General features: G+C 37.6%; 1 protein-coding gene across 4 annotated transcripts; it reads right to left on the bottom strand.

Moving 5' to 3' along the window:
• Nucleotides 1-856: 856 nt before the first annotated feature.
• Nucleotides 857-24,699, bottom strand: LOC145795352 (SUPPRESSOR OF ABI3-5-like). 4 transcript variants are annotated; one of them, XM_082879490.1, is made up of 3 exons: nucleotides 2,662-3,233; nucleotides 2,283-2,462; nucleotides 857-1,132 (listed from the first exon to the last, which is right to left on the bottom strand). In XM_082879490.1, the coding sequence occupies exons 1-3, from the start codon at nucleotides 2,692-2,694 to the stop codon at nucleotides 872-874; spliced, it is 474 nt and encodes a 157-aa protein (XP_082735616.1). In that variant the 5' UTR covers nucleotides 2,695-3,233; the 3' UTR covers nucleotides 857-871. The 4 variants fall into 4 exon arrangements, 1 of the variants encoding a protein (XP_082735616.1); XR_014336141.1 differs by lacking the exon at nucleotides 2,662-3,233 and adding an exon at nucleotides 24,295-24,636 and having other exon boundaries at nucleotides 976-1,132; XR_014336142.1 differs by lacking the exon at nucleotides 2,662-3,233 and adding an exon at nucleotides 23,872-24,083 and having other exon boundaries at nucleotides 976-1,132.
• Nucleotides 24,700-25,235: the final 536 nt, after the last annotated feature.

Here is a 25,235-nt window from a genome sequence, read left to right as displayed (position 1 = left end):
TTCACAAGTTTTCTCACAATTATAAAACAACAAGAAGATGTTGAAATCAAAACAATAATGACATTTTCTATCTGAGAAGTTGCGAATGTCAATATAAAATATCATCATTTCACTCTGTTTATGACAATATCATGGAGTTGGGGGGTTTAAGGCTTCTTGTGGCCATGACTCCATATGTTCATGAGAAATGACATCTGTGAATGAACCGACAATAAATACACAAGAAGAAATTGGTAGGAGTAAATATTTTTTATAAAACAAAAATATTAATTATTTTCAAGAAATATTCCTCATGAAGACTTTTGTATATCTCCACAAATTAACCCTCTGTAAACCTCAAAATTTGGAAGAAAGATCCCCCATCAGTATATTGGATAGGTTTGTTAGCAGCACCCAACAAATACTGCTCTCAAAGTTGTACAATTCTATTGAGTGATGTCTCTCCTCTCATCTCTCTGAATAGTGTAGAAATATCGGGGCTCTGCTCAAAATTTCAAATATAAAAAACCTTGTAACAATTACTAAAATTATATTTTCTTAGAATAATCCATACTGAAAACCATCAACAAATGCAGAGCAATCCAAGCCAACCATAAACTCCAAAATAGAAATGCTGTCACAATGTAATGGTCAGTTGACAGCAGAAATCCAAACCAGAGGCCCTTTAAAAATTGAACGCCACCACAAGACCAATGATTAATGAAACTAATTATTTGATGCACACTGAATAAGATTGTTAAAGATTTAGGATGCCACACTAGTGCACCAGTCCAATTGCATGAGAAACACATATCAGAACTTTCACTTATAGAAGACAACATTGATATCACGGGGTCTATGGCTCACATGATACAACACTTGCAACATTTGCCTATATTATGCATAAACATAAAATGAAGACAGCTTTTATAGTAACAATGAGGAAAACAAAAACTAAAATGTAGCTTCCAAATAAATAAATACCTATATTTCCGTCATAATAATAGCCAGATGCTTCATCCCAAACAAAGCCGGATTGTAATGAATAAGCATCCTTTGGACTTGCAACCTCTCCACCACTTGGCTCCTGCCCACCAGAGGGCTGCTTATTGTCTGGATTATATTCCTTTGGTGCCCATCCAACAGCATCATACTACAAGGATTGAAAGGAGGGAATGTATTTATTCAATCAGGTTCGTCAACAATATAGACTAATTGCATCTAACCAATACAAGAAAATAAGAAGAGATCAGCCAGGTAGAATGTGTGCATGTGTGCATACACGTGTAAGTGTCTTTGGAAGCAATCATGAGCATTCAAAGTGTTTGCTTCCTGAGTTACCATTGCAATGAATCCTCTCCTTAAATTACATAACACTAAAAAAAGCTTCAGGTCAGCAAAAGGACCACAGTGGTTTTCTAGATAGCAGGGATAAAGAATGTGATGAATAAACTATGAAAAATCCAAGAACAAGCACAAAGTGTATCCTGCAACGTATATGATGCTACGTAGGGGCAGAGCCAGGATTTCTCCATAGGAAGTCATACGGCAGATCTCACCGAGCTGTTAATGGATCGGCATGAATTTTATTTGATTAAATCATTATTGAATATTACTTAATAGAGGCCAATTGAACCAATAAAATTATAAGAGATTAATCTCAATTAAGCATTATTTGTATAGTTTTTATAGTTGAAGGGATCAAAATGTATGAATTTATAGATAAGCGGTAAGGTAATATTTGCTAATAGTTGAGGGGATCTTAATGTTAGGATGATCATATTTTTTTTTTACCATAATTTGTTTATCACCTTAGCCATTCATGCTTAATACCAACGTAGAATTGATACATAAGATGGTAAACAAAACATTGTAAGAAAATATGCCTATCATAATATTATTGTAAATGTTTGAGACCACTATATGAGTTACTAAATTTTGAAAGCCAACTCTAATACAATGTAGACTTCACAAATTTTTTGGGAGTGCTACATTGAATTTGGTGGGCTATCATGTAATATGAAAAATAAAATAAAAATTAGAAATAGCATACATATGTACAAATGAAAATTTTCAGAACCTTGAAGGGGCCACAAACCCCCCTCCCTCCCTCCGCCCCTGGTGCTACACATCATAAGATCAAGTTAACTAGCACTAGAGAGCAGAAAAGAGCAGGTTGCAACATGATGGCAGTGTATATACATATAACGAAGAAGTGAACATCCAAAATTGCCACACTAACATATTTAGTATAGAATAGACCATTATACATTTATAATAAAAATGAAACAATACATGCCTACCTGTTGAGCAAATGCTGCTGCCTCAATTGCGGCAGCCGCAAGACTGCTTGACTGAGAAGATCCTAATGGCCCTGATCCCGGTCCAAGAATGCTTTTTGCATATGGTACTCGCAGAATCTGTCCGTTCTTTTCTAGAGTTGCCCCGTTTGTTGCTCCAAGAGCTTTGGTAGCATCCTCAACCTGGAGAACAAGAAAACACATAAAAACCATAGTTTGAGCATGAATATCAATATGTTTCAACAAACAATAACATGATAAAAAAATATTTATATTTATAAAAACCTAACTTTTATTAAGAGTGGAAAAAAATACGACAAAAATAAAAAGCACAAAGACTGAGATGACCACAATGCCTTTATAATTGCAGTTTGCATCTTACATAGTTTTTAAAGTGAGCCCCGTTGCAACTCATAAATCAGCTAAGCAGTCCCATTTGTCTAATCAAAATCAAATCAGCGTGACAAAATCAAGTGACATTTTGAGAGAAAAAATGAAATATCATATAGTCTTTATGCTGGGTCATTGTGGTAGACTTGGTAACTAATATCTGAAACTCTAGAAATGGGAATTCCTTAATTTACCACAAGCCCATTACATGGTTATCGAGAAAAATACACATAAATTATGCTCCTCAACAGTTCTCATTCTTTGACACAATTCTACGTTAAGAATTCATCAATCTAATTTGATTAGTGAACATAATGTGTAATCTTTCTTGGTCTCCCTTTTCTTTTTTAAATTTCAAAAGATCACGTCTAAATTTATCACTTTTCCCTTCTCATTTCCTTTCCATCCATAAATCCCTACTCAAATCCAATATCCAAACACCATAGTTAGAAGATTAAGTCCACCCACAAATTGGAAACTACAACTAACACCAATAACTTGTTTATTGGAGTTATCGGTGTCACAGAGAGAGAGAGAGAGAGAGAGAGAGAGAGAGGGAAGGAAAGCATTGTAATGTGTTGTTATCAAGATAGACATGATGTAAAAGATACAAAAAAATAAAAAATAAAAAATAAAAAATAAATAAATAAGCACCAAAAGACTACTTAAGCTGCAGCACTGGTTGAATGAAAATTAATTGAAGGTGAGATGCTCTTCCATGCTCCAAGAGTGCTTCACACAGGGTTACAGATTAGCACGTCTGTCAACGACTTATGCCAACTAGTCCTAACCAGCACACTGCTATCTTGGACAAACAAGGCTACGCGACTTGGGTGACGTCCCACTAACCTGTAACACAATTGTCTAACCCTTACATGGCACAAATCCAGGAATAATACATAAAATAATCTTGTGTTATTTAGATTTAATTACATCATATATGGTCCATGAAGAGATTAATCTGTAGGAGGAGGGCGATTAGCCCTAGCAGCAGCTATTATAGCTTCCTGTATCTGAATTTCCGTTTGAGCAATCAATTTATTTATTTCTTTTAATTCTTGATGTACCCAAGGATCATTAGGCCAAAGTACAACATAGTTATTTATAAAATTATTTTTTCTTTCTATATGAAATGCTAAAATATCATGCAGAAGAACAAGATCATATACAGACATGCATAGAGAGAAATAACTTACTTAAACCAGCAGCAATATTATTACTATGCTTCAATACTTCACACTGAAAATAAGAGAGAGAGAGAGAGAGTACAGAGTTTAAACGAGAAAAATAAAATTTTTCTAGTGGTGCCTCTTACAAAGCAAGGGCTACCTATTTATAATACAAACTGGACGGGTAATGAGGACAGGTGGCGTGTGCTAATTAGTTTGCAGTCGATCATCCTTATCCTCTTATCTTTGGTTGTGTCGGCAAGGAATCTACTTTAAGAAAAGTAGATAAAGTGACTCCATTATGCACCGAAAGGTTTTTGGCCACTAGTGATGCTGGAAAGTAGATGGCAGACAGAAAGTAGATGGCAGACAGAAGAGGACTGGTGGGCCAGAAGCATCATTTGTCATTTCTTTTTCCTTTTCCTTTGGCCCGTACCAGTTTGTCGGTAATTAGCTCTGTGACAGAATCCCAAATATCTCCAAAATCTGGGTCGGATGGGTCTTTATTCGGATCTTGCGATTCGCCTGCAAGAGGTGTGAATGCATTGTCATCATCTGAAAAACGGGTCAGGTTGGGTTGTCTCTCCTTCACTGGAAGCTGACTTCATACTGGAGTCTCGAGGAACCATGGACTCAAGGAACTGTTGCTTCATAAAATCCATACTTTTGGCAACAAGTTCTTCCTCTGTTATTTCTGGATATTTGCGGCGAAGCTCTTGTTGGATCTGAATGAAAGGATTGACAGGAATGACAGGAGCTGCTTTAGGGCAAGTGTCAAGACAAGCCTGAGTATGTTCTTTAATGCGCTGGAGCAAGTCTTGCTTATTCTTAGGATCATCCATCTGTTTCCACCATTTATAAAAGAAAACTCGTTTTAAACGGGGAACTTTATTCTGGAAGTCGCACTGGAAATCCCATTTCCATATCCAAGGAATACTGAATCGAATGACAAAATGTATGAGACATTTAGAAATGGAAATGGTTTTATTAACAGGAAGGAGACTGAAACCAGCTTGCCATTCATTAAAGGCCAAGCGAACATAATCTGGAAAAGCGTCAAGCTGTAACCCAAAGGTATCCCACCAAATGAGAAACCAGGAGGGGAGATCATTTTTGAGAACATCAGGAAGAACCCGAAAAAACCAAGAGTGAGAACGAGGAGGGTTCATATAATAAAAAGTCTGGGTAAAGGCAGTAATATAATCCCAATAGCTGTAACGGACCTCTTTAGTCCGGATATCAAGACTACGGGTAACATGAGGATGAATGCCCCAAGCTTGGATAGGCATAATAGACTGGATTGTAGCTTTACGGTAATTAATGGGACTGGCAGTACGATTAGAATCGGCATAATGATGTTGGAATTGGACAGAAGCTAATTCAGTTAGAATTTGTTCATAAACATATCTGTAAGTATCCAAATGTGGTGGGCTATTTTGGGTAGCAAGATAGCGTTTCTTAACCTCCCAAGGATCAGAAACCCATTGAATATCGGCTGTATCAATATAAAGAACAGTTTCTTCAATAATAGAATTCTGGAAATAAGTGTCTGGAGTAAGGAGGACATCTTTAACCGATTGGCTAGATTCCCCTTTATTACTGTAACTTCCCAGGAGGGAAGGAAAGTCTGTAGGTGGAGGCGGGAATCCACGTCCACGGCCACGACGGCCTGGACCTCTACCCCGATTTTGCATGAGAAGTCTGTAAATATTCACGCGTCAGAAAATCAGGAAGAGAATTAGTTTCGCCTTTGATATATTCAATATTATAATCAAAAGCAGAAAGGGCAGCTTGCCAGGAAGCAAATATTTGTTTTTGAGCTAAATTTTCAACATCTTTTTTGAAAACTTGTTTGGCAGCAGAACAATCAACTCTAATTAAAAATTCTTGATTTAATAAATCATCCTGGAATTTTAAGACACATTTAACAATTGCTAAACATTCTTTTTTAATGGTCGGATATCTTTTAGCAGCATCATGCCAAATTCCCGAATGAAAACGGAGAAGTTCTTCTTTATTGGTTTTGGGATTGAGTTGTTTTAAGATACCACCAAAACCGACATCAGAAGCATCAGTCTCGACAATTTTTTTATAATCAGGAGAAGGGAGACATAAACAGGGTAAGGTTTTAACACGAGCCTTAATCTTTTTGACAGCAGCTGTATGTTCTGGACTCCATACAGGTGGATTTTTACGGAGACGAGTATAAAGGATAGCAGCGTCAGTAGCAAGATTAGGATAATAATCATGAATATAATTAAGGCTTCCTAAAAATCTTTGCAATTGAGTTTTATCTTTTATTTCATCTGGAAATTTAGAGGCAAATTCCATACTTCGATCAATAGGAATAATAGTTCCATTTTGGATATTATGTCCTAAAAATCGAACTTGGGTTTGGAAAAGTTTCATTTTAGGAGCTGAAACAACAAGACCATTCCTGGAAATAACATGCTTAAAAATATTAAGATGTTTCATATGCTGGTCTATTGAAGAGGAAAATATAAGAACATCATCGATGTAGCATATGGAGAAGTCTGAATAGGGATTAAAAATATCATTCATAATATGTTGAAATTCCGAAGGAGCATTTTTTAAGCCAAAAGGCATAACATTCCATTCAAAATGCCCAAAGGGTACAGTAAAAGCAGTTTTATACCGATCATTTTCTGTAATTTGAACTTGTCAATATCCTGACTTCATGTCAAATTTAGAAAATATAACTGCATCCTGTAAACGATCTAAGAGATCCTTTTTGTTAGGGACAGGATATCTAATCCACTGTAAGACTTCATTTAGAGGTTTATAATTGATTACTAATCTAGGAAGCCCTCTTTCAATTTCAGCATTTTTATTTACATAAAAAGCAGTACAACTCCAAGGAGATCGACTAGGTCTAATTAATTTTTTCTGGAGAAGAGTATTAATTTCATTTTTGCAAAGTTCCATATACTCTTTTTTCATTTGACTGGGACGAGCCTTTGTGGGTATTCTTCTTTCATCAAAATTAGGCTCATAAGGGAGTGATACCATATGCTTTTTGCGATCCCAGAAAGCATTTGGAACATCACTGCAAATCTCGTCCTGGAATTCTTTTTCAAGTAATTTAATTTTTTGTTGAAAAGTAGATTGCTGGATTCGTTGTTCTGTAGTAAGGAAACTAATTTCTTTTTGCAAAAAATTAATTTGATTTTGTTTTAAGTACATTAAGTCAGAAACTTGGTCTAATTCTTTTGTGTATGGAGCAGTAATGAATTCAAAAATAATTTTTTGATTATCAAGTTCTGTATGAATCCCTATAGTGTCTATTTTGGTAATCGGCATTAAGAGATTCAAGAAAGGTGTACCAAGAATTATATTCTGAGCCATATTTTTAATGAGAACAAAAGAAGTAGGCAAACATAATCCTTGATTACAAATCAAAACATCAGGAAGTTTATAATCAATATATAAACTGTTACCACTAGCACTAGTAAGGGATTGGCTGGTCTTCTGGAAATATTTAGTAGGAACCAATCCTTCCTGAATACAATTCATGTCAGCACCACTATCAACCAAAGCAATCGCATCGCGCATAATAAAATCAGGTTGTATCATAAATGTGATGCGAATATACCATTTTTGAAAAGTTACTCTATTAAGAGATAACAAATAGTCTGGATTGTCTTGTTCTTTTTCTCTGTCTAAAATTTTTTTATTAATCTTTTTGATTTCAGAATTGATTGCAAGGTTAGAAGTTTGTAAATGCTTGATTTCAATTTTTAAAGCATTAACCTCCATTTTTAAATCCTGTACAGATACCATTTTGTCTGTTTTAGAAGGTGAGGGATTTTGTTGACGGGAAAAAACTTCTTTCATGTTATAAATTGTAGGAGTTAAAACTTCTTCCTTGTGCTGTTTATAACACATTTCAAGAAACTTTAATTTAATTTCTGGATCTTTTATACTGTCAGTAATTGTTAAAAGATTTTGTTCAGAATCAGTCAAAACATTTATACTAGGACCATTAATATTTAAACCATTCATTTCCACAATTGATTTCCAGTAATTGGCTTCATCAGAAACTTGATTAACAGAAGTTTTACAAGGACAAGGTTCATTTTCTGGACATTCATTTTCAGTATCAGAGGAGGATGAATAAATTGCTGCTAATTCATTATCAGATGGTTCATCTGAATAGGAATCAGAGTCAGAAATTAACTGTAAAATTTTTTGCTGTATTTCTTCATCTAATGCTAACTCATTTAATTTCGCCTGAACTTTAGCTCTACATTTGTTAGCATAGTGTCCTATTTGTCCGCATTTGTAACATTTAATACTAGATTTGTTTTTCTGAAATGATTTTCCTTTAGATTTAGTCCTGAATTTAGATGTCTGGGGTTGAGATTTAGAATATTTGGAAAATTTTCTGGATTTTTTGTATGGCTTGGAATGATTCTTATGTTTTCTTTGCTTATGAACTTTGTAAGGATATTGAATTTGGGGGTCATAAGCAAATTGTTCACAAAAATCGTGTAACGCCCTCAAAATAATAACATTAAACCCATCAGATAAGACATGCATTTACATATAAACTAACCGCATTCCTTTCATTCATTAGAATTCCAAGACATAAGTATTACATGTTAACCTCATAACGAAATGCCCTACGGGCTTACAGCTTTCCAAGTTAACACTTGGTTACAACAAAGAGTTCTAACTCGTTTACACATTAAGCCCTTGGCTTGAAATTACATGTAATACATCAAAAGTAAAACGACAAAACTATGCCCGCCACTAGCCTCCCAGCTATGTCCTTGGAGGTGGCATGCTTCCTGTACCTGAAAATGATATTCCCATATAGGGTGAGCCACAGCCCAGTAGAAATACACTAAACCAACCATGGACAATGACTAAAACATTAGCAATTGATAGTTGGTCAACACTGATACAATCACATAAATTACATATTTATGTCAACGACTTACAAGTCCCAATTACTTTTCATTTTCCCTTTTCAATAGATAAGCATGCTAGCTCTATTATCATTTCCACAGATATGTATAAAAAAACTATATCTCACATTCAGATAAGCATAAAAGCTATATCCACATTCTCAACAGATATGTATATCGACAATATCCATAGATAAGCATACAAGCTGTATCCACACTCTACAACAGATATGTATATCAACAATATCCACAGATAAGCATACAAGCTGTATCCACACTTCACTTCACAAAGATAAGCATATGAGCTCTATCTTCACTTCTCTAGACAAGCATATGAGCTCTGTCTACGGAGTACATCCCCTATCTCCTCCAAATACCTATCCGGTTTAGAGGTCCATCCCCTATCTTCCCCTAAACCGCGGAGTACATCCCCTATCTCCTCCTCTACACATAACGTATATAAACACATTGGTTCTATATACAATCACACAATACAAACAATTAATGTATTCTAGCAACTGTCAAGTTCCATAACACATTCCATTGATTAGTTTCAGTTTGCCTAATCAACATACATTGTCTACAACAATCACGACTATCCTCCACCGATAGCCCAAAGCAGTTATTTCTAAAACAGAAAATAAATGCACAAATGGATATTCAATCAACATTTCATTTCCTCATTTCTCACCAATTAATTATCCCAATTAATTAAACAATGTAATTAGGCCATTTTCCATAATTACCATTTCAACCCTTAGGTCCCATTTTCATCAATGATTCAACAATCATTCTATTTTTCTATGCCAAACATGCATCTAGGTTTATTATGAATAAAACCCCCAACTTTTGTAAAATTACACAAAAGCCCCAAACTTTCACAAAATTACCAAACCAAGCCCAACATCTCAAAATACCAAAATTTAAAGACAAAACCCATAGAGAGGAGTAGGATATCCCTACCTCGAAGTTTCAGCCCAAAAGGAGATGAAGACTCCAAGATCAACTTGCTCCAAATCCAAACTTTTTCAGATTAAAACGAAGCTCTCAACACCCTCTATCTTTTTAACAAAGGCCCTAGGCTAGATTCACACTCTAGGGAGATGAAATCTTAGAGAGAGTGTAAGTTTAGAGTGAGAGGGTCTCGGATTTAGGTTTTGGATGCAAAAGAAAGTGAAAAAGTTAAGTTTAAAATCGCTGCTGTCCGCTGATATAAAACACTCTCGCTCGAGCGAAGGATTGGTCGCTCGAGCGACCAGACACAGAAAACTCTCGCTCGAGCTAAGAAGTTCTCGATCGAGCGAAGAAAAACCCAGACCGCTCGAGCCACGAAAAGCTCGCTCGAGCCAGAAACTACAACTCTCAGGTCCAGAACCGGGGCAACACTACTCTCGCTCGAGCGACAGACTCCTCGCTCGAGCGAAGGACCAAAAATCTGGGCAGCAACACTAGGCTCCCAAGCACAACCAACCTGTAACAAACCTGCCCAACACATCCCATAACTCAAAATACAAAGTAAAAAGGATGCAAACTAGGAAATAAACAACTACTAACATCCACGGACACATGTCCGGATCACTGTACAACAAGGGTAAACCCGGGATCGCTATAACCTCCCCCCCTTAAAGAATTTCGCCCCCGAAATTAAGCACAAGTTTTCAAAAACAGATTTTCCTCCATTTTAAACAATGTTACAATTTATTAACAATTCGACCCATTACCGGTCATCCCATCCCTTTAACAAGAGACATATCACAATATGTAAACAACATATGTATTATCAACATGCATCAACATTATGCACTAACTTTCCAATGTCAACAATATACTTAACACCTATAATGTTACATTCAACTTCCATATGAGGCAAGTTCCAAAACATACTTCCAATAACTAAAACATTTTCAATGTTTCACAACTTAAGACATATATAAAAGCTCTTAAGTTCAACAAAATGCAAAATTTAAATACAAAATTACATATCAATAAACAAGTCCGGATATTTCTCTCGGACTTCCAACTCACGTTCCCAAGTGGCTTCCTCCACTCCGTGATGTTTCCACAAGACTTTCACCAAAGGAATGGTTTTACCACGCAGGACCTGATCCCGCCTATCCAAGACCCGAACCGGTCTCTCCTCATACGAGGCATCCTCATCTACCTCTAAATCAGTCCAATCCAACACATGTGATGGATCTGGCTCATACTTCCGAAGCATACTCACATGAAACACGTCATGCACTCCGGACAACTGCGGCGGTAAGGCTAACCGATAAGCAACCTCACCTATCCTCTCAAGGATCTCAAAAGGACCTATAAACCGAGGGGATAACTTCCCACTCTTCCCAAATCTCATCAAGCCTCGCCTAGGTGATATCTTCAGAAAGACATGGTCACCTACCTCAAACGCCAAAGGTCTCCTCCTACGGTCGGCATAACTCTTTTGTCGACTCTGGGCTGTAACAAGCCTCCTACGGATAAGTTCAACTTTCTCCGTCGTCTCCCTAACCAACTCCGGACCCAACAAAGGTGCATCACCCACCTCGGCCCAACAAACTGGAGACCTACACGGTCGGCCATACAAGGCCTCAAACGGTGCCATACCGATGCTAGACTGAAAACTGTTGTTGTAGGCAAACTCTACCAATGGCAAGTGCCTCTCCCACGTCCCACTGAAGTCCAGGACACAACCCCGAAGCATATCCTCGAGGATCTGAATAGTACGCTCGGACTGCCCGTCAGTCTGAGGATGATAAGCCGTACTAAAGGTCAACTTAGTGCCCAGTGCACTCTGCAAACTCTGCCACAACCTAGCAGTAAAACGAGGATCTCTATCTGAGACAATCGTCACTGGGACCCCGTGCAATCTCACTACGTCCCGAATATACAAGTCGGCAAGATGATCTACCGAATCTCTCACACGCATAGGCATAAAGTGCGCCGACTTAGTCAACCGGTCTACAACCACCCAAATAGCATCACTACCCCGTTGAGTCCTCGGAAGACCTACAACGAAGTCCATAGTGACATGCTCCCATTTCCACTCGGCTATAGGCAAGGGTTGCAACAAACCCGCTGGCCTCTGATGCTCGGCCTTCACTTGCTGGCAAGTAAGGCATTTCGATACGAAAACAGCAACATCTCTCTTCATACCCCGCCACCAAAACTGGCGACCCAAATCCTGATACATCTTAGTACCTCCCGGATGCACCGCAAGGCGCGAATGGTGAAACTCTCGGAGTACTTCCTCTCGGCAAGCCTCCGGTACAAACAAACGGTCTCGGTATCTCACACTCAGGTCGGGATACACCGTCAAACCCTTCTCAACTTTCCCACTGGAGATCTTCTCTCGGAGGGATTCTACCTCAAGGTCACCTCTCTGTGCCTCTAACACTCTAATCACAAGTGTAGGCTGCGCAACAACAGAAAACAAGGCCGCAGCCTCAACAGATTCGCCCAGTAGCAAATCAAACTCGCCAAGTGCTCCCAACATCACCCATTCCCGGATGGCTATACTAGCAACATCACTAATGGTCTTCCTACTAAGGGCATCGGCCACAACATTGGCCTTTCCCGGATGATAATGTAACTCAAAATCATAGTCCTCGATGAACTCCATCCACCTCCTCTGCCTCAGATTCAAGTCTCTCTGTGTAAACAGATACTTCAAACTCTTATGATCCGAGAATACCTCGAACCTCTCACCATAAAGGTAGTGCCTCCAGATTTTCAAGGCAAAGATCACAGCTGCTAACTCTAGGTCGTGTGTAGGGTAATTCTTCTCGTGTATTTTCAACTGACGTGAGCCATAAGCTACCACTTTCCCCTCTTGCATCAACACACAACCCAAACCCTCTCGTGAGGCATCACAATAAACCGCATAACCCAACCCTCTCTCCGGAATAATCAATACCGGAGTGGTGGTCAATCTAACTTTCAGCTCTTGGAACGACTTTTCACAAGTCTCACTCCACACAAACTTGACTCCCTTCCGAGTCAGTCTAGTCAACGGTGACGCTAACCTGGAGAAATCTTTCACAAACCGACGGTAATACCCAGCTAATCCCAGAAAACTGCGGATCTCAAACACACTCTTAGGCTGTGCCCAATCTTGCACTGCCTCAACCTTGGACGTATCAACAGACACCCCTTCCCCGGATACCACGTGGCCTAAGAATTTGACTTCCCCCAGCCAGAACTCACACTTCCCAAACTTGGCATACAGCCTATGGGCTCTAAGTAACTCAAGCACCACTCTCAAGTGTTCCTCGTGCTCCTCCTTAGATGACGAATAGATAAGGATATCGTCCACAAAAACAACCACAAAGCGGTCTAAGAACTCCCGGAAAATCCGGTTCATCAAGTCCATAAAGACTGCCGGTGCATTGGTAAGCCCAAATGGCATCACCAGAAACTCATAATGGCCATACCGCGTACGGAATGCCGTCTTCGGAATATCTTCCTCCCTGACCCTCAACTGATGGTAACCCGATCTCAAGTCTATCTTAGAGAAACAACGGGAACCCTTCAACTGGTCAAACAAATCATCTATACGGGGCATAGGATACTTATTCTTAACCGTAGCCCGATTCAACTTCCGGTAGTCTATACACAATCTCAAGGCACCATCTTTCTTTTTAACAAAGAGTGCCGGTGCTCCCCACGGTGAAACACTAGGGCGAACAAAGCCCTTATCGAGCAATTCCTGGAGCTGAACTTTCAACTCAACCAACTCTGCTGGGGCAAAACGGTAAGGTGCCATAGAAATCGGGGCCGTACCAGGCACTAAATCAATAGAGAACTCTATCTCTCGGTGAGGTGGCAAACTAACAAGATCTTCGGGAAAGACATCCGAATACTCACAAACCACCCTCGGTAACACAACCTGGGTCTCACCACTCTCACCACTCTCAAAGCTGGCAAGTAGACTACTAAGCTCACTTCGCCCTCGCGAGTCATACCCCGGTGGCAAAACACTACCAACCCGGTCTCCCAAGAAATGGAACCACTCCCCGCTCAAGGTACATAACGTGACCCTCTGGCGGTAGCAATCAATAACAGCCCGGTATGACGATAGCCAGTCCATACCCAAAATAACATCAAAACCCTTCATGGGCATGACAACAAACGGAAAAGGAAGCCTATAATCGGCGACCTCAATATCACATCCTCTAACACCCTGTTTCAGGATCAACTCACCGCCCAAAGGCGATACCACACAAATAGGAGATGCTAACTGTGCTAACTCCAATTCCAAAACAGATGCAAATGCAGCAGATACAAAAGAATGAGATGCACCCGTGTCTATCAACACATTAGCAACCGAGTTGCAAAACAGAAAAGTACCTCTCACTACTGATGGAGCCGGTACTAAATCCTGCGCGGTAACAGCATACACGCGCCCCGTAGGCCCCTGGTCTACCTGCTCACCTCTCGGAGCAAAAGACTGCTGCACAGACTGGGATGACGAAGCTCCCGGATTGGCCCTCGAGGCCTGCACAGACTGAGCTGGCTGGAAACCCTGCGTCTGCCTAGAACCAGACGCTCCCGAAGTGGCACTCAACTGTGGGCAAAACCTCTTCATGTGCCCAGGTTGTCCACACTGATAACAAATCAAGAGCTGCCCCCTGCCCAAACTCTGACTCGGCGGTCTAGCTGAAGAAGAAGCAGCTTTCTGACCCCCACCCTTCTGCGGGCAAACAGAAACCTTGTGACCCAGCTGGCCACACTTGTAACAAGTGAATTCTCCTTGACTGCCTCTCCCCGAGCCTACACTAGGCACTGGAAAGGTCGATCTAGAGACTGCACCCTGAGACTGCTGAGGGTTAGAACCCCCCTGCCTCCTGCCATCACTCTGACTATCCTGGCTCCTCTTGGAGCCTCTCTGACCCTCATCCTCCTCCTGCATCATAAGCTCCATATGAGCTGCAGCATCCACTAGGTGTCTATACTCTCGAATATAAGACCCACCAACTCTCAACTTGAGGCCCCGCCTCAACTTCCGCTCAAACTCATAGCAACGGCGTTCCTCAGACGCCACTAGTTCAGGTGCAAACCTAGACAGACTGGTAAAAGTAGCCTCAAACTCGGCCACTGACAAGCCCTGCTGATTAAGCCGACTAAACTGATCCCTCAGCTTCTCCTTAGCTGCTGCTGATAAAAACCTCTCCTGAAAAGCATTTATAAACGCCTCCCAAGTACCACCAACACGAGCTTTCTCGTACTTCCACCATTGACCCGCATCTCCCTTCAGCTGGAAGGATGCCAAGGTCACTTTCAGTGCTCCGTCCTCGATGCCAAGCATCTCAAACGTCTTCGTTGTCTGTTCGAGCCATTCATCTGCCTTAAGCGGCTCTTTAGGATCCCCGATAAACTCGTCCGGATTACACCGAAAGAACTCCCTCTTCAAGAAGGAAGGCCCTGTCTCAGCTGCCTGATTCCCAGCTCTAAGAATACCCAAAGCTCCCGCTATCTCTCTGGCCAAGGCACCCATAGCCTGCTGACCCACTGGCTCGGCCACATTGGCCTGCCCAACTCCCTCCTGCACTGCCGGAATCTCACCCTGTAACGGTACTTCCTGCCTCGCAGGTCTACCACGCCTAGCACCTCTTCCTCGTCCTGACATCCTAATAAAGGTAACACAGAACGTTAGCACATTCATAGGTGTGCCGAAACTAAACACTCACGTCCTAATGCGTGGACAACTGTAATTCACTCCACATAAGCACATAAACACATAAGCACTTACGAATTTCATTTCCGGATAATGATAGTCCCAAGGCGTTACTAGAGTTCCGGTTAGAAACAGCATTGATCAAGTGCTTTTCCAACAAGACTCCCAGAAACTCAAGGATCCAATCAATATCCTAGAAATTAAATCCCATACCCACATAGTCACATAAGCATGTTATCACTTAAGCACATAGCATATGATACCACATCTAAGTCTCTATCAAGCGAGACAAACCCATTGTGATCCTAATCACTTCCCACGTACCCAAAGTATTCGAACCCGGTACGCTCTGATACCAAGTTGTAACGCCCTCAAAATAATAACATTAAACCCATCAGATAAGACATGCATTTACATATAAACTAACCGCATTCCTTTCATTCATTAGAATTCCAAGACATAAGTATTACATGTTAACCTCATAACGAAATGCCCTACGGGCTTACAGCTTTCCAAGTTAACACTTGGTTACAACAAAGAGTTCTAACTCGTTTACACATTAAGCCCTTGGCTTGAAATTACATGTAATACATCAAAAGTAAAACGACAAAACTATGCCCGCCACTAGCCTCCCAGCTATGTCCTTGGAGGTGGCATGCTTCCTGTACCTGAAAATGATATTCCCATATAGGGTGAGCCACAGCCCAGTAGAAATACACTAAACCAACCATGGACAATGACTAAAACATTAGCAATTGATAGTTGGTCAACACTGATACAATCACATAAATTACATATTTATGTCAACGACTTACAAGTCCCAATTACTTTTCATTTTCCCTTTTCAATAGATAAGCATGCTAGCTCTATTATCATTTCCACAGATATGTATAAAAAAACTATATCTCACATTCAGATAAGCATAAAAGCTATATCCACATTCTCAACAGATATGTATATCGACAATATCCATAGATAAGCATACAAGCTGTATCCACACTCTACAACAGATATGTATATCAACAATATCCACAGATAAGCATACAAGCTGTATCCACACTTCACTTCACAAAGATAAGCATATGAGCTCTATCTTCACTTCTCTAGACAAGCATATGAGCTCTGTCTACGGAGTACATCCCCTATCTCCTCCAAATACCTATCCGGTTTAGAGGTCCATCCCCTATCTTCCCCTAAACCGCGGAGTACATCCCCTATCTCCTCCTCTACACATAACGTATATAAACACATTGGTTCTATATACAATCACACAATACAAACAATTAATGTATTCTAGCAACTGTCAAGTTCCATAACACATTCCATTGATTAGTTTCAGTTTGCCTAATCAACATACATTGTCTACAACAATCACGACTATCCTCCACCGATAGCCCAAAGCAGTTATTTCTAAAACAGAAAATAAATGCACAAATGGATATTCAATCAACATTTCATTTCCTCATTTCTCACCAATTAATTATCCCAATTAATTAAACAATGTAATTAGGCCATTTTCCATAATTACCATTTCAACCCTTAGGTCCCATTTTCATCAATGATTCAACAATCATTCTATTTTTCTATGCCAAACATGCATCTAGGTTTATTATGAATAAAACCCCCAACTTTTGTAAAATTACACAAAAGCCCCAAACTTTCACAAAATTACCAAACCAAGCCCAACATCTCAAAATACCAAAATTTAAAGACAAAACCCATAGAGAGGAGTAGGATATCCCTACCTCGAAGTTTCAGCCCAAAAGGAGATGAAGACTCCAAGATCAACTTGCTCCAAATCCAAACTTTTTCAGATTAAAACGAAGCTCTCAACACCCTCTATCTTTTTAACAAAGGCCCTAGGCTAGATTCACACTCTAGGGAGATGAAATCTTAGAGAGAGTGTAAGTTTAGAGTGAGAGGGTCTCGGATTTAGGTTTTGGATGCAAAAGAAAGTGAAAAAGTTAAGTTTAAAATCGCTGCTGTCCGCTGATATAAAACACTCTCGCTTGAGCGAAGGATTGGTCGCTCGAGCGACCAGACACAGAAAACTCTCGCTCGAGCTAAGAAGTTCTCGATTGAGCGAAGAAAAACCCAGACCGCTCGAGCCACGAAAAGCTCGCTCGAGCCAGAAACTACAACTCTCAGGTCCAGAACCGGGGCAACACTACTCTCGCTCGAGCGACAGACTCCTCGCTCGAGCGAAGGACCAAAAATCTGGGCAGCAACACTAGGCTCCCAAGCACAACCAACCTGTAACAAACCTGCCCAACACATCCCATAACTCAAAATACAAAGTAAAAAGGATGCAAACTAGGAAATAAACAACTACCAACATCCACGGACACATGTCCGGATCACTGTACAACAAGGGTAAACCCGGGATCGCTATAAATCGCCTACCTCTCTTTTTCCTATTAAATGTTGTTGTTTGAGTTGTTGCTGGAGTTTAAGGTCATTACATAAAGCAAGACCTTCACTAGTCACAATATTTATCAACTGACCGTAAGTGTATTGATAGTATGGAATATCAACAGAGCGATGTATGTCTCGTATTTTTTTACGAACACGTTCAGCAAAGAGATGAGGAAGGCCATCAATGAATTTGGCTTTCCAATGTTCATCACTTCCATCTGTTCTCTGCATAACTTTCATCAGAAAAACATCCTTATACCAACGAAAATGAGATAAAGTAGGGCATCTTAATTTCATAAGTAATTCCCTATTGCGGTCGGCAATACCAATAGTGTTACCAACAAAGTGAGCAACAATTGTATTAATAAGGGTGTAAACAGCATCGTCTTCTTCAGTCTCAATAGGGTCAGGATTCGGGTTTGCTGGTGTCCTATCAGGAATTGTAGTGACAGTTTTGGTCGCAGAAAGGATTTCAGCGCATTGATTATTAGTGAGATAATTATCCCACCATCCTTTCAGCGCACCAGTAAAACCACTAACAAGCATGCGGACAACTTGGTGGTCAGTATTATGGTTTTGCTTACAAACAGTAGCAAACATGAGCATATGATGAAGGAGTTCATAAAGTTGATATTCTGAAAGGCCATCAATATTCCATTCATAAATAGCAGTACTATTATAAGAGCGTTGAGTCTGGAGGAAATCTTCTTCATACAAGATATCCATAGGAGTTGGTCGAGGGTAATAGTGACGAGAACTACCAACAGGGACCATTTTCTGGATGTTGGGCGTATAAACACGATTAACAGTGGATGGTTCAGGAGATGTAAAATTAGTCTCAATTTGAAGAATTTGAGGGAGACTCAAGTTTTGATAGGGATCTTCAGGAAGATGAGAAGGGTTACTGGATAGCATAAGGATTTGGGCTTTAGATTTAGAGGAAGAATCAGAAATTTTTAGATCACGAATTTGTGATAAAATAGTTTCCATAAAATCAGTATCAGCTTTAGATTTTAAATTAAAATTTTGCAAAACTGGAGATGGTTTGATAAAAACTGGATCTGTAGGAACAGGAGGTTTAGGTTCCAATTTGCAGCTTTTCTTAACATGAGATACCATTTCCTCAATACGAGTAAGCTGCTTTCCAGCAGTTTGGCAGAATAAATTGGTATAATTATTTTGTTTTCAAATAGTAGTAAAATCTTGGATTAAGACGGGATCTTTATTTTGTGTTCGGTGTGGCATGTCAGAAAAGGCAGCAATCACCATGGGCTTACCATTAGAGGTGGAAGTCTGAGTATTAATTGGTTGGAGTTCTAATGGTTGGGTTGGAGGATGAATATTTACAATAGTTCGTCCATCAGTTGTAACCCATTTTTGCTGAAATTCTTCAAGAACCTGTATATGGGCGGCAGACTGCTGGATAATGGATTTATACCAAAGCGGAAAGGGATATAAAACCTGAATTTCTTCTAAGTATGCATAATACTGTAATTTATATTCTTGTAATTGGTCTGAATTATGATTTGCAAAATACCATTTTCGAAAATCAGAATACTTTTCCTGTAAAAATTCTTGATTTAAGAATTTTCGATTTATACTACCAGGTGTAAAATCCATTAAATTCTAAAATCCATATCACTGGCGGTAGGGCTTAATGAGCCTCTTCGAGATTCTCGTTGAACTGGAGGGATTAATGGTTCATAAATTCCATGTGGAATCCGTTGTTCAGAATATTGAACACCTCTAACAATTGGATCCTGATCCGGTTCGTTAGGTTCATCTGAAGTAGGCCTAGAATAAGATCTGGAAGGATTACCTTGAAGTATAGCCTCTGGAGGTTCAGTAAAAGATTTTCTGGAGGATTCGGGATAATCAACTCTGTAGTGTTGATGGCTAGGGGCAGTTCGGAAACTGGTACTAGACATACTACGATGTAATTTTACTGGTGGTTTCTGGAATTGAAGAAAGACATCTCCTTGCCTAGTTTGGATTATTTCATCTAAATTATGTTTGATAAGAGGACGGGAAGGAACAACATTTGTTATTTTCCATTGTTCAGGGAAAGTAATTTTATCCCATTCTAACAATTTGGGTACGGCAACCTGGCTACTGTAAAGGTTGGTGTCAATTAAAACAGTTTCACCATCGGTTCCTTTTCTTCTTACATATGGATTTAAAGTAGTTAGAACTTTCAGATAAATTCAAGATATGACAGAAAAAGGAGGAGATCCAGACATATATTCATAACCATTTGTAAGAATTCTGAATTCGAGAACCTTAGATAAATTTTGGTCTGAAAGAGCAATACTCAAATTAGGATAAATGTCAAAGTAGACTGGTCCATGGGACAGACTAGTTTCCATAGCTCCCATAAGAGATGCACGCCAGTTGAGGCAACGACCATCTCGGAGTGTACACTGCATGCTGGTATTTTGACCAAGGAGGGTCAAAGGTTTTAAGGCAATCTGGACAAGTCCTATATGAACATATTTATAATCTTTGAAAAAAGGCATTAAATCCTGAATGTTTAATAAATACATGAGTGTATCATTATTATCAACTGGAGCAGCATGTTCAAAAGTTTTGATTAAAGTTTTGCTGAAAAAGGTTTTAGTTCTATGTTTGTAAATTGTATTTGGATCTACCTTAGGAATAGTCCACTTATCTAAGGCATCCTTAACATCTTGGTATGCAACTAGCTCACGAGCCTCTGATGTAGAAGCTCCAATGTTGGTGACAGCAGAATTAATTTCCGAAGATTCGTTACTCATATAGATTGCTTGAAGACCATTTATATATACTGAGATATACATATATATAATCAAATGTTCAATGAAAGCTGCAGGGATTTTTTTTTTTTTTTTAACAATAATCTGTCAAGCAATCTACTACGCAACTGGGAATATAAGGACTGCACTTTGGGAGGCGATATTATTCGAGAACAAAGCAAACTGCTTTGTGAAAGGTTGTGCAAGTTTTGTAAGTGCAACCAATAATATAATGAAAAATAATCATATTGATAATAATGGTGTGTTTTGGTGGAGTGAAATTTTGGAGTGAGAAAGAAGAATGAAAGAAAATAATTGAAACTTGGAGAAGAAGAAGAAGAGATTTAAATAAGAAGACATAAAATTGATAGGGTGTATCATGAGAAAAAAATAATATTTTATTTTAATATTTATTATGTAATGTCTTTATTAGTAAATTCATATCAGATATAATAGGAATTAAAAATTTAAACTTTAAGTTGGGACCCAAGTATGTCTACCTAGAGCTTATATACTTACACAAACTCTCTTGAAATTTCAATGTGGGATAACCAATATAAGGAAGCCCACAATTGACTCTTCAACTTTCTATTTCACGAACCCAAAAACGACATCAACTTTCCATTCACTCATAAATGGTTTTGACGAACTATCTTCACCGTGTGACTTGCAATGCGGTAAAGAACACGTCACCACTTGGAACCACCCCAAAAGACGTGTGGGCCTAATTAAATTTGAACTCAAAGTTGGCCCAAAATAAACTTATAAAATCGTAATTTTCAACATGTTTAACACCACAAATTATGATAATTTGCATATAGTACGCACTCTAAAAGAGGGTGAATATTGCAGAAGAATCTTATCAGTTAATATTATAATAAATTTGATTCACAAATTTAATTTGTAAGTTAGTTTTATTTTTTATTTTTATTTTTGGTGCATATATTATTTTTGAAAACTTAATCCAAGGATAATGTTTGACTTTTAGGAGTTTGCTTCAAAGGTCAAATCGATGTAAACCTGTAGAAATTATTAAACAACAATGCCCAAAAATACACGGTATGAGGCCATCGAAGTGAAAGGGTGCCGTTCATAATTTGTGGATTTGTTTGGGTAATTTAAATTATTCATTTTGAGTGAATTTATTGGCACATATTTATTTATTTTTGTATAGTTTTATGACCCGATCAATTAGTTATTAATATCTGATTAATCTGATTTTTTTACATTAATGATTTACTCAAAAAATTTTACAAAATAAATTATTCGAATCACCAAAATAATCATATAATAAGCTCACAAATTTAAACTGCACTGTCCAGTCCATTTTCATGGTCCAGAGACAATTACGACTCGAGGCCATCAACTTGTAGAACACGATTCTTCAATTGACACATGAAAATTTTCAAAATTAACGCTTGATTTGTTATGATAAAAAAATGCATTTTTGACATTTGATATTTCATAAACAAAAATCAACCGAAGACAAATTTGTTTGTGTGACAAATGTTCTACACTTTTGAAATGTTTAAAAAAATAATAATAAATAAAATCGAACCAAAGCCTTTATCAACCCTCCTTACAATATATAAGAGTTTTAATAACTAAAGCTTTTTATTCCTGAAAGTGAAAATTTCGTTATAAAAAATCTTTAGAGACCGATATTTGTCATAGCGATGATAATCGCTAAAATGTCCCAAAAAGTCTTCTTTTTTTTTAAAAAAAAAAACACTTTTAATAACAAAATTTGAAAATGTCGTTAATAAATACAAAAAAAAAAGTAAAATAAAAAAAGATCTCAAAAGTATAATGCTGCGTCACTAATGTTCAAATTTTGCCGTTAAAAATATAATGATGACACTTTTGCTAACAAAAATATTTTATCTCTAAAAACTAATTTTCACTATATTTTTGTCTTTCAAACCTTGTAATGACTACATCACATTATCACCGCCACCACCATCACTACCACTATTATCACAACCACAAACTCCACCACCACTACTACAACTATCACCATCACCCTACCCCTCAATGATACAATTATTAGCATATTAATTTTATAAAAAAAAATTAAATATAAGAAAATTATTTTTTAAAATAATTCAATATTTAAGGGTTTTTTTTATTGATAAAATATTTTTGGAGGAAATAAATGGAGGATTCGTTTGGCAACTTAATATTTTAGTTTAGAAGTCAAAAAGTTACTAAAAAAATTAAAATGCCAACAATCTACTAACTTTTATTAAGAGTGGAAAAAAATACGACAAAAATAAAAAGCACAAAGACTGAGATGACCACAATGCCTTTATAATTGCAGTTTGCATCTTACATAGTTTTTAAAGTGAGCCCCGTTGCAACTCATAAATCAGCTAAGCAGTCCCATTTGTCTAATCAAAATCAAATCAGCGTGACAAAATCAAGTGACATTTTGAGAGAAAAAATGAAATATCATATAGTCTTTATGCTGGGTCATTGTGGTAGACTTGGTAACTAATATCTGAAACTCTAGAAATGGGAATTCCTTAATTTACCACAAGCCCATTACATGGTTATCGAGAAAAATACACATAAATTATGCTCCTCAACAGTTCTCATTCTTTGACACAATTCTACGTTAAGAATTCATCAATCTAATTTGATTAGTGAACATAATGTGTAATCTTTCTTGGTCTCCCTTTTCTTTTTTAAATTTCAAAAGATCACGTCTAAATTTATCACTTTTCCCTTCTCATTTCCTTTCCATCCATAAATCCCTACTCAAATACAATATCCAAACACCATAGTTAGAAGATTAAGTCCACCCACAAATTGGAAACTACAACTAACACCAATAACTTGTTTATTGGAGTTATCGGTGTCACAGAGAGAGAGAGAGAGGGAAGGAAAGCATTGTAATGTGTTGTTATCAAGATAGACATGATGTAAAAGATACAAAAAAATAAAAAATAAAAAATAAATAAATAAGCACCAAAAGACTACTTAAGCTGCAGCACTGGTTGAATGAAAATTAATTGAAGGTGAGATGCTCTTCCATGTCCCAATACCTATATAGTAGCTCTGTGAAATTAAATTCAATAATCAAGCCTCCAAGTTTTGCAATCAGAATCAACAATAGTAACCCACCAGCCACTTCGCTATACTTTAAATCAATTTTTCTTAGAAAAAGGTAGATGCAATGTTGATTACAAATTCACAACTGCAATGAAATGCAAAATTTTGTTTGACTTAAAAACTTCCAACCTTTGAGAAATGATTGTCACTAGCAGAGGTTCTAATGGGCTTGTTCAGAAACAAATGAACCAGCTTCAAATGATGAAAAACAGAGAACCAACTTCAAAAAACAAAGAACCAGCTTCAAATGAACCCACTACAATCCCCACCATTTCATCAACCCTAGACCACATCTTCCACACATACAGATACAAATAGAGTATCAACATACAAAATTCTGAATCAACATATAGTATAAAAAATAAAAAATAAAAATTCCAACTCTGATTTACAAAACCCAAATACAATATCAAATTCCCACCCAAAACCCTCATTCCAAATGAAACACTATATTTATATAATTCCAGTAATAATAATCATAATCATATACAAATATATCTTATGAATGACATACGAAAGGAGCATAAAAAAAAGAAAGAGAACAGAACTCACCAAAAGTTTCAAGATTCAACAGAGACGAAGACTTGAGTGAGCAACAATGGGGATTTTGGAGCTGCAAATAGAATTAGGGAAAATGAATCAAGAACAGAGGCAAAACAGAATTGGAAAAGGAAGAGTCTGGTATATGTTTGGAACTTCTAGATCTTTTTTGGAAGAAGGCGTGTCTACTGGAGTAGTGGAAGAGGAAAAGGCAACAATTTTGGGATATATTTTTGAATAAAAAAATATATTAAAAATATATATATATATATATATATATAATCACATTTATATATATTTTTATATATAATCACACTTAATTAGAAAGTGTGATTAAAAAAATATATATAATGACACTTAATTAAAAAGTGACATAAAAAATAAATATATCACATGTTAATTTAAAAGTGTGGTTAAAAATGTATATATATAATCACACTTAATTGAAAAGTGTGATAAAATATATATATATATATATATATAATCACACTTAATGGAAAAGTGATATAAAAAATAAATATATCACGTGTTAATTAAAAAGTGTGATTAAAAAATGTATATCTATAATCACACTTAATTGAAAAGTGTGATAAAAAATAAATATTATCACACTCAATCAAATCAAGTGTGATTAACATATCAATCTAATTTTTTTTATCACACTTCTAATAAAAGTAAGATATTTTCATATATCAAAGTGTGATCTTTATCTATTTTTGTAATAGTGTGAGTCAAAAGTTCCGGACAAGTTTAACTTTGCGATCATCCAATAAACATGTTCGGTGGTGGCCCAACATAATCGACTTGTGTTCAGCTTCAGATTTAAGATTATGTATCATCAAGCTTCGGGAAATTATACATCAAACACCAGAGACACTTTAAAGAACCATCCTGCTACCTCCCTCCCTCTATAATCCTATAAATAAAAAATAAGTAGAAAAGAAAAGCACACT

Source organism: Camellia sinensis, chromosome 7, assembly GCF_055761805.1.
Source record: "Camellia sinensis isolate YWXY chromosome 7, ASM5576180v1, whole genome shotgun sequence".
NCBI lineage: Eukaryota > Viridiplantae > Streptophyta > Magnoliopsida > Ericales > Theaceae > Camellia > Camellia sinensis.
Note: the sequence above shows the minus strand (reverse complement) of the source record. Positions and strands in the feature narration are given on the sequence as shown.